The sequence below is a fragment of the Herpailurus yagouaroundi genome, unplaced genomic scaffold (assembly GCF_014898765.1).
Source record: "Herpailurus yagouaroundi ecotype Mexico unplaced genomic scaffold, PumYag 63091, whole genome shotgun sequence".
NCBI classification, from domain to species: Eukaryota; Metazoa; Chordata; class Mammalia; order Carnivora; family Felidae; genus Herpailurus; species Herpailurus yagouaroundi.
In genome coordinates this window covers 1-11,092 of record NW_024416734.1, presented here as the reverse complement: position 1 = coordinate 11,092, position 11,092 = coordinate 1, and the positions used below count along the sequence as shown (strand labels likewise).

General features: G+C 39.2%; 1 protein-coding gene across 1 annotated transcript; it reads left to right on the top strand.

Annotated features, from left to right (window-relative positions):
* Positions 1 to 9,950: 9,950 nt before the first annotated feature.
* On the top strand, positions 9,951 to 10,451 carry LOC121024296 (glycine cleavage system H protein, mitochondrial-like). Its single transcript, XM_040466550.1, has one exon. It carries the CDS (start codon positions 9,951 to 9,953, stop codon positions 10,410 to 10,412), a length of 462 nt encoding a protein of 153 aa, XP_040322484.1. The 3' UTR covers positions 10,413 to 10,451.
* The last annotated feature ends 641 nt before the right edge of the window (positions 10,452 to 11,092 follow it).

Here is an 11,092-nt window from a genome sequence, read left to right as displayed (position 1 = left end):
TATCCAAGGGACACAGGAGTACTGATGCATAGGGGCACTTGTACCCCAATGTTCATAGCAGCACTCTTAACAATAGCCAAATTATGGAAAGAGCCTAAATGTCCATCAACTGATGAATGGATAAAGAAATTGTGGTTTATATACACAATGGAGTACTAGGTGGCAATGAGAAAAAATGAAATATGGCCTTTGTAGCAACGTGGATGGAACTGGAGAGTGTGATGCTAAGTGAAATAAGCCATACAGAGAAAGACAGATACCATATGGTTTCACTCTTATGTGGATCCTGAGAAACTTAACAGGAACCCATGGGGGAGGGGAAGAAAAAAAAAAAAAAAGAGGTTAGAGTGGGAGAGAGCCAAAGCATAAGAGACTGTTGAGAAGTGAGAACAAACTAAGGGTTGATGGGGGGTGGGAGGGAGGAGAGGGTGGGTGATGGGTATTGAGGAGGGCACCTTTTGGGATGAGCACTGGGTGTTGTATGGAAACCAATTTGACAATAAATTTCATATATAAAAAAAAAAGTAAAAAAAATAAACATTCATGTATGAGCCTGCCTAGAACATATATTTTCATTTCTCTTTGGTAAATACATAAGAGCCCAATAAATTGGTTATATGTTTAGTTGGAAAGTGTATATTAAAATATACAAGAAGAGGTCTAACTGCTTTCCAAATTCATTGTACTATTTTGTACACCTATCAACAATATATGAGAATTTCAGTTGATCCACATATCTTCCAACATCTGGTAATTTATTTTAAAATATTTTTATTGCAGTATAGCTGACATACAATATTATATTACTTTCAAGTGTACAACATAGTGATCCAACAAATCTATACATGATGATATGCTCACTACAAGTACAGCTACCCTCCGTCACCATACGATGCTATTACAGTGCCACTGACTATATTCTTTATGCTGTACCTTTCATCTCCATGACTTACTCATTCCGTACCTGAAAGCCTGTACCCCTACTTCCCTTCAGTCATTTTTTTTTCATCCTCTCATTCACTTACCCTCTGGTAACCATCAGTTTGTTCTCTGTATTTGTGGTTCTGTTTCTGCTATTTTTGTATCCACATTAAGTGATATCACATGGTATTTGTCTTTCTCTCATCTATTTCATTTAGCAAAATCCTCCCTAGGTCCATCCATATTGTTACAAATGGCAAGATTTCGTTCTCTTTTATGACTATAATGCACTGTATATATATATACCACATCTTCTTTATCCATTCATCTACTGATGGACACTTAAGTTTCTTCCATATCTCGGCTATTGTGAATAAACATACAAGAAAAAGCTGGTAAGTTACTTTTTTATTTTAACTATTCAAATGGGTGAGTATTAGTATCTCCTTGTAGTTTTAATTTGCATTTTCCTGATGACTAATGGCATTAAGTAGTTTATCATGTACTTATTAGACATTTATAGTATCTTTTTTTCATGAAGTGTCTGTCAAATTCTTGCCTGTTTTATAACTGGGTTTTTGTCTTCTTATTATTGAGTTATAAGATTTCCTTATATATTCTGGACACAAGTTTTTGTTATATATATATATATATATAGAGAGAGAGAGAGAGAGAGAGAGAAATAGATACCAAATATTCTCTAAATAAACTAAAGTTGTAACAATCTAAGGTTCTCTCTTCAAGATAAAATACTGAATCTTGATAATACCAGTGTACTTTGTGATACATTAAGTAAACCTAATCAAACCACTCTCTCCCCGTCTCTACTGTAGCATTGAAAAACAACAGCTTCACAACTACAGTAGCTGTGAAAAACAATAGGTTAGCAGCCACCAGAGAGGGCAGAATGGGGTGGAGTTTTACAAGGCTGTGTTCTTAGACAATTATCACTATTTGCCCATTTTGAGAGGTCCTGAAAATTCCATTATTAAGAATAGTCTCTCTCCTTACCCAAAGCTCATTCTGTGTAAACAGTGCTGCTATTGGGGCATTTGTCAAAAACAATTACCTGAAATTTTTAAAAATTGTGGTGGCCTTAAGCAATGTAAAAGTTGGAGTTATCAAGAGGTTGATCAAAGTATTTGGTGTGATATTGTGATTTATAAGAAATATATTTTGAGGGGCACCTGGGTGGCTCAGTCGGTTAAGCATCTGACTTCAGCTCAGGTCATGATCTTGTGGTTTGTGAGTTTGAGCCCCACATCGAGCTCTGTGCTGACAGCTCAGAGACTCAAGCCTGCTTCAGATTCTGTGTCTCCCTCTCTCTCTGCCACTCCCCTGCTCACATTTTCTCTCTCTCTCTCTCTCAAAAATAAATTTATATATATACACACATACACACACATATACACATATTATATATGTGTGTGTATGTGTGTGTATTTGACCATTCAGATGACAAAAATACATTTCTCATATATATTTTGTCTTTATCCACAGTTCCTGGCTGACAACTCCCAAAACACTTGGAATACTGTAGTGATGACAGCCATGAAATTGTCTTTTGTTAGGTTATTAGAATGACTTTTGGACCACACCTAAAAATGGAGACTGATTTCCAGGATAACTAACTATGTGATTAGAGCATTGGAACTTTCATTCTCACTCCCCTGACCTCTGGGTCCCTCTGACCTCTGGGAGGAGAGAGGGGATGGAGGCTGAATCAATCACCAATGGCCAATGATTTAATCAATCATCCCTAGGTATCCATAAAAACTGAAAAGGATGGGGTTCTGGAAACTTCTAGGTTAGTAAATATGTGGAGGAGAAGTGGGGAGAATGGTACACTCAGACAGGGCATGGAAGCCCCACACCCTTTTGCATAATATGCTCTATACATAACTTCCATATGTCTGTTCCTATGTTATATCCTTTTATAATAAACCAATAATCTAGAAAGTAAAATATTTTAGCTCTGTGAGCCTCTCTAGTAAATTAATCAAACCTAAGAAGGGCATTGTGGAAACACTAGTTTATAATCAGTTGGTCAGAAGCATTGGACTTGTGACTGATACCTGAAAGTAGTAGTGTAGTCTTGTACGACTGAACCCTTAACCTGTAGAATCTGGTTTCCAGGTATATAGTGTTGTAATTGAGTTGAATGGTAGGACATCTAGCTGATGTCCAGAGAACTGCTTGTTACTGTGGGGAAACCACTCCCAAAAATAAATTGGAATTGGGTCCAGGAACCCAAAACCCTTCATAAAAAAATTAGAGAATGACATGCACAGGGCCTTTGCAAAAGTACAAACTATTCCTAAGAATCTAGAAAGACATGTGCATGCAAAGGAATGTGTGAACACCCCAGGCTGTATCTATGTCCATTAAAGATTTAAGAAAGCCCTAATCTCTCAGTTCTATCTGAACTTGAGGCCCTGAACAAGCAGGGAGAGAATGGCAGGCAGAGTTGTAAACTGATTGGCTGAATGCTGAGGTCATACCATAACACACACCAACAAAGCCCTTCACCAAAGGCTGAGAAACTTGTTGGCTCAAGATATTTTATGGAATCCTTGTCCACTCATTAGCTGGTCACAGAGGTAACCTACAAAAGACCTCAGCAGCTGCACACACCAAAAAATACAGACTTTAATACAGAATTAGCTCAGGAAACCAATAAATAAGCAAACAACAACAGACAGAGCAAACCATGGGCAAAGAGAGATGATCTTATTTCCAGAGTTGTCACATTATATAATATTAATGTACACTTCTCAACAAGAAATGAGGAAACACACAGAGACAGGAAACATTAGCTTATACTCAAAAAATGTAGGGGCACCTGGGTGACTCAGTTGGATAAGCCTCCAACTTTAGCTCAGGTCATGATCTCACAGTTCATGGGTTCGAGTTCTGCATGGGGCTCTGTGCTGACAGTTCAGATATTTAGAGCCTGCTTCAGATTCTGTGTCTCCCTCTTTCTCTGCCCCTCCCCGGCACATGCTCTGTGTCTCTCTCTCAAAAATTAATAAATATTTAAAAAAATTAAAAATGTAATCACCTGAACTGTCCATGATGAAGATATTGGACTTACTAGACAAAGATTTTAAGTTCGTTATTCTTTTTTCTAAATGTTTTTATTATTTATTTTTCAGAGACAGAGGGTGAGTCAGGGAGGGGCACAGACATAAGGAGACACAGAATTCAAAGCAGGCTCCAGACTCTGAGGTGTCAGCACAGAGCCCGATGCAGTGTTCAAACCCACGAACCATGAGATCATGACCTGAGCCGAAGTCAGACACTTAACTGACTAAGCCACCCAGATGCCCCTTAAGTTAGTTATTCTAAATATTTCAAAGAATTAAAGGGAACCATGTCTAAGAGAACTGAATGAGAGAATAAGAACAATGTCTCATCAAATGCAGATATCAACAGAGTTGGAAAATATTTTAAAAGAACCAACTAAAAATACTATAATTAAAAAATACAATAATAAACATGAGAAATTTACTACAGAAGCTCAGTATTTGATTTAGGCAGAATCAGTGAAGTTAAAGACAGGTCAATTGAGATTACCAAGTTTATGTAACAGAAAGAAAAAAGAATGAAGAAATTATCAGAACTTCAGAGACCTAAGAGGCACCATAAACATAACAAATACAGACAATGGGAATCCTACAATAGGAGAGGAAGAAGAAGAAAGAATATTGTCACACTTGATAAAAATAAAACTCATCTTCACTCCCAACAGGCTCAATATAGTTAAAAGAAGATAAAATCACATATATACACCTAAAAGCATTATAGTCAACTATTGAAAGATAAAGGGAGAGAATCTTTTAAAAAGAAAAAAAAAGACTCACCATGAATAAGGAATTCTCAGTAAGATTAACTGCTGAATTTTTCATCAGGAATCATGAAAGATCAGACAGTAAAGGGAATGCTTGGGAGGAGGGAGTGTCTAGGGGACTCAGTTGGTTAAGTGATTGAATCTTGATTTCGTGTCATGTCATGATCTTGCACTTTGAGGGATTGAGTCCTGCATTGGACTCTGTGCTGACAGTGCAGAGCCTACTTGGGATTCTCTCTCTCTGCCCCTCCCCCACTTGCACATGTGCACTCTCTCTCAAAATAAACTTTTTAAAAAAATCCTTGGGGGGGCGCCTGGGTGGCGCAGTCGGTTAAGCGTCCGACTTCAGCCAGGTCACGATCTCGCGGTCCGTGAGTTCGAGCCCCGCGTCGGGCTCTGGGCTGATGGCTCAGAGCCTGGAGCCTGTTTCCGATTCTGTGTCTCCCTCTCTCTGCCCCTCGCCCGTTCATGCTCTGTCTCTCTCTGTCCCAAAAATAAATAAACGTTGGAAAAAAAAAATTTTTTTTTAAATCCTTGGGGCGGATTATAAAATATTCTACATCTACCAATATTAACCTCCTAAAAAATAAAGAGGAAATTAAGATAAACAAAAACTGAATTTGTTGCTGGCAAATTTGTCCTACAATCAATCAATCAATCAATCAGTCAGTCAATCAATCAATCAATAAAGGGAGTCTACCAGGCTAAAATCAAAGAAAACTAAATCAGGAGGTTGAAAGATGGTGTCAGAGTAGGAGGACCCTGGGCTAGTCTCAACCCATGAACACAATGATACAACTATCAAATTATCCCAAACACCCAAGGGATCAACCTGAAGACTGACAGAACAGACTCCAAAACTAAAGGGAGAGAATAAACCACATGGAAGAAGGTAGGAAGTGTAAAGACATGGCTTCAGGGAGAAAAGGATTATGGGTGCTGTAGAGGGGAGTGAGCCATGGTTCACAGAGAAGGGCAAGAGACAGAGAAGCACACAGGGGGACACAGAAGAAGAACATTTCTCCAAAGCCATTGACTGGGAAAATGAGAGGGGTTGACTTTCCTGAAATCCTGCAACCAGCAAGCCTCAAAGTCTGGAGTTTTAAATGTCAGCAGTTTTGGTTGAGATAGAGCTGAGAGGGAACTGCACTGCTCCTAGAGAGAAGGTAGGCAAAAAGGGGGGAGGTAGACAGCATGGAAAGGTCAATATGAATAAACTCTTGGGATACACAGTGGGGAGATTACTCATTCTTCTCTGAAAGCTTCCCTGAGAGGCAGCACTCACACAGATGCCTCTCTGGTGACAAAGGAGCTAGCTGGTCCCATTTCCCTTCCTCCCCTCAAGATAAACACAGAGTCACCTGCAGAGAGCTGCACAGGGCCAAAACAGGCTGCCTAATTTGATTACAATTCCCATACCCCTGAATGCTGTAAGGACTACCCAGCTCAGTCAAGCTTGCTTCAGTCCCAGCATGGCAGTCCCAGCATGTGTCCTCTAGAAGTCCCACACAAGCCCCTGCCCACACCAAATCCCTAAAGCATGCAGTTTTAAACATCAGCAGGCTTGGCAGAAATAGAGCCCAAAGGGAACTGGGCTGCTCCTGGTGAGAAGTCAGGCAAAAAAAAAACACAGAGACAGACAGCATGGAAACAACAATCTGAAAAACACCTGAGTCACAGAGTGGGAAGATTATGTGCTGTTCTCTGAGTGCTTCCCTAAGAGGCAGCATTCATGGTGACACTTCTCCAGGAACAAAGATGCTGGCTGGAGCCATTTCCCTCCCCTGCACCTCAGGATAAACACAGAGACACATACAGGAGGCAGCTCAGGGCCAACACAGTCTACCTAACTTGCTTACACAAAATCTCAGACCGCTGCACTCTATCAGGACTACCCTTCTCAGTCAAGCTAGACTTAGTCCCAGCATGATGGGCCCCTTCCCCAAAAGACCAGAAGAAACCCCTGCCCACACCATGTCTCCCGACCAGAGAGTTCTGCAAAGCCTCAGTTCTAGTGGAAGAAGGATCCAGTCTCTTTTCACAAGCAGACCGGACCATACCTAGTTAAACCTTGCCACATTATGGTCAAGGACCAAACAATGCCCACTGTAGGCAAGGAGAGCCTCTGAAGACAATTGGCCTGAAGGATAGAGCAGTCAAAACACAGAACAGAGTGCATGAGCACATGGCAGAAACACTCCCTGAAGCTCCAGGCTCTGCACACTACATCATCTCTACTTCATAAAGCCATTATTCTCAGAAACAGGAAACAGAACAGACTTTTGTAACACAGAAAAAGACAGAGACTTAGACAAAATGCCAAAATGAAGGAATTTACTGCAAATGAAAAACAAGATAAGGCCCTGGCCAGAGATATAAGCAAAACAGATATAAGTAACATGACTGAGAATTTAAAGCAATAATCATAAGGATACTCACTGGTCTTGAGAAATGAATGGAAGCCATCAAGGAGAATTTTACCTCAGAGAAAAAAGGTTAAAAAAGAATCAATCAGAAATGAACAATGCAGTAACTGAGATTGGAAACAGGCTTGACACAATGAACAGAAGGCTTAAAGAATTATAGAACACAAAAATAGACTTAGAGAACTCAGTGACTCCATCAAATGTAATAATATTCATATTACAGGAGCCCCTGAAGAAGAAGAGAGAGAAAAGGGGCAGAAAATTTACTAGAGAAAGTAATAAGTGAAAATGTCACTAATCTGGGGAAGGAAACAGACATCTGGATCCTGGAGGCATAAAGAACTCCCATCAAAATCAACAAAGGCAGGCCAACACCAACACATAATGTAATTAAATTGACAAAATATAGTGATGGGGAAAAAGTCTTAAAAGGCAGAAAGAAAAAGTAAGTCCCTAATTTACAAGGGAGGACACATGAGGTTAGCTGCAGCTCTCTCAACAGAAACTTGGCAAGCCAGAAGGCAGTGGCATGATATATTCAATGTGCTGAGTGGAAAAAATCTGCAGCCAAGAATACTCTATCCAGCAAGGCTATCATTCAGAATAGAAAGAGAGATAAAGAGTTTCCCAGAAAACCAAAAACTAAAGGAGTCCATGACCACTAAACCCAAACTGCAAGCAATATTACAGGAAATTCTTTGAGAGGAATGAATAGAAAAAAAGTGACAAAGACAAAAAAGGATCAGAGAAAATCTCTAGAAACAATGAAAAACAAGTAATAAAGTAGCACTAAATACAAATCTATCAACAATTACTCTGAATGTAAAGAGACTAAATGCTCCAATCAAAACACACAGGGTGTCAGAAAGGAAAAAAAAAAACTAGATCCATTTATATGAGGCATACAGGACACTCACTAGAGATCTAATGACACCAGCAGATTGAAAGTAAGGAGATGGAGAAACATTCATCATTCAAATGGACATCAAAATAAAGCCAGTGTAGTAATATATATATCAGACCAGCTAGACTTTAAAACAAAGAATGCAACAAGAGAAAAAAGGTCATGATATAGTCATAAAAGGAACAATGCAACAACAAAATCTAACAACTATAGATGTTCATACACTCAAAATGGGAGTGCCCAAATATACAAAACAATTACTAACAAACATAAAGGAACCAATTGATAATAATACATTAACAGTAGGGAATGTTTACACACCATTTACATCAAGAGGAAAATCATCTAAACAAAATCAACAAGGAAACTGGCTTTGAATAACAGACTGGACCAGATGGACTTAACAGATACATTAAGAATATTCCAACCTAAAACAACAAAATACACATTCTTTTCAAGTGCACATGGGACATGCTCCAAAAGAGATTACATACTAAGTCACAAATCAATACACAACAAATACAAAAAGACTGAGATCGCACCATGCATTTTTTTGATGACAATGTCATAAAACTTGAAGTCAACCACAAGAAAAAATTTGGAAAGACCACAAATACATGGAAATTAAAAGATACTAAATAGAGGATGGGTCAACCAGAAAATCAAAGAATAAACAAACAAACAAACAAACAAACAAAAAACATGGAAAGAAATGTGTGAAAACACAATGGTCCAAAACCTTTGGTATGCAGCAAAAGTGGTCCTAAGAGGGAAGCATATAGCAATACATGCCTATCTCAAGGGGCAACAAAAATTTCAAATAAACAACCCAAGATAAACCTAAAGAAACTAGAAAAACAACAATAAATGAAGCCTAAAGCTAGCAGAAGGAAAGAAGTAATGAAGATTAGAGCAGAAACAAATGATATAGAAACTAAAAAAACAATAGGAAAACAATCAATAAAACCAAGAGTAGGTTCTTTGAAAAAAACTAATAAAATTGATAAACTGCTAGCCAGACTTACCAAAAAGCAAAAAGAAAGGACCCAAATAAAATCACAAATGGAAAAGGAAAATAACAACCAACATCACAGAAATACAAACAATTGTAATATAATATTAAAAAAAACTATATGGTAAATAATTGGACTATGTGGAAGAAATGGATAACTTCGTAGAAATATATAGGGGCGCTTGGGTGGCTCAGTCGGTTAAGCATCCAACTTTGGCTCAGGTTAGGATCTCACGGTTTGTGGGTTTGAGACCCGAGACACGCTCTGTGCTGACAGCTCAGAGCCTGGAGCCTGCTTCAGATTCTGTGTCTCCCTCTCTCGCTGCCCCTCCCCCACTTGCGCTCTGTCTCTTTCTCTCTCTCTCAAAAATAAACAAAGCATTAAAAAACTTAAAAAAATTTTTTTTAACATTATTGAGAGAGAGAGAGAGAGAAAGAGAGAGAGGGAACAAGTGGGGGAGGGGCAGCGAGAGAGGGAGACACAGAATCCTAAGCAGGCTCCAGGCTCTGAGCTATCAGCACAAAGCCCTATGCAGAGCTCAAACTCACCAACTGTCAGATCATGACCTGAGCTGAAGTCGGATGCCTAACCCACTGAGCCACCCGCGTGCCCCTAAAAAAACTTTTTAAGAAATATATAAAGTAGCAAAACTGAAACAAGAAAAAATAGAAAACTTGAAGAAATTGAATCAGTAATGAAAAATTTCCCAACAAACGAAAGTGCAAGGGCAGCTGGCTTAACAGGCAAATTCTACCAAACATTTAAAGAAGACTTAATAAAAACAGAGACTGCGACCCCGCACCTCTGGCAACATGGCTCTATGAGCGGCGTAGAGCATGTCTGTGCCCCGCAGCTTGCCACGGCCCTGGGGGCTGAGGGCGGGTGCCCTCCAGATGTTTCGCACGGGCTCCGCTCTGCTGTCTCTGCATAAATTCGCAGACAAACATGAGTGGATAATAACAGAAAATGGTATTGGAACAGTGGGAATCAGCAATTTTGCACAGGAAGATTTGGCAGATGTTGTTTACTGTAGTCTGCATGAAGTTAGGACAAAATTGAACAAGCAAGAGGAGTTTGGCGCTTTGGAAAGTGTGAAAGCTGCTAGTGAACTCTATTCTCCTCTATCAGGAGAGGTAACTGAAATTAATGAAGCTCTTGCAGAAAATCCAGGACTTGTCAACAAATCTTGTTATGAAGATGGTTGGCTGCTCAAGAAAACACTCAGTAATCCTTCAGAACTGGATGAATTGATGAGTGAAGAAGCATACGAGAAATACATACAATCTATTGAGGAGTAAAAATGGAACACCTAAATAAACTATTATGAAACAACTTAATCTAGCATAGTTGTTTCAAATTAGTGGTGCACAGAAGATTTAAAATGGCAACCTTTAGCAATACCAGTGCAAAAAGAAACTACTTGCAACAATGTTTTTTTTAATATATGAAATTTATTGTCAAATTGGTTTCCATACAACACCAAGTGCTCATCCCAAAAGGTGCCCCCTCAATACCCATCACCCACCCTTCCCTCCCTCCCACCCCCCAACAACCCGCAGTTTGTTCTCAGTTTTTAACAGTCTCTTATGCTTTGGCTCTCTCCCACTCTAACCTCTTTTTTTTTTTTTCCTTCCACACCCCCATGGGTTTCTGTTAAGTTTCTCAGGATCCATATAAGAGTGAAACCATATGGTATCTGTCTTTCTCTGTATGGTTTATTTCACTTAGCATCACACTCTCCAGTTCCATCCACGTTGCTACAAAAGGCCACATTTCATTTTTTCTCATTGCCACGTAGTATTCCATTGTGTGTATAAACCACAATTTCTTTATCCATTCATCAGGTGATGGACATTTAGGTCCTTTCCATAATTTGGCTATTGTTGAGAGTGCTGCTATGAACATTGGGGTTACCTGTATCCCTTGGGTAAATTCCTAGCAGTGCTATTGCTGGGTCATAGGGTAGGTCTATTTTTAA

Excerpts from the sequence above, each read along its gene's own strand:
- LOC121024296 (XM_040466550.1), top strand. The coding sequence starts at position 9,951 with ATGTCTGTGCCCCGCAGCTTGCCACGGCCCTGGGGGCTGAGGGCGGGT.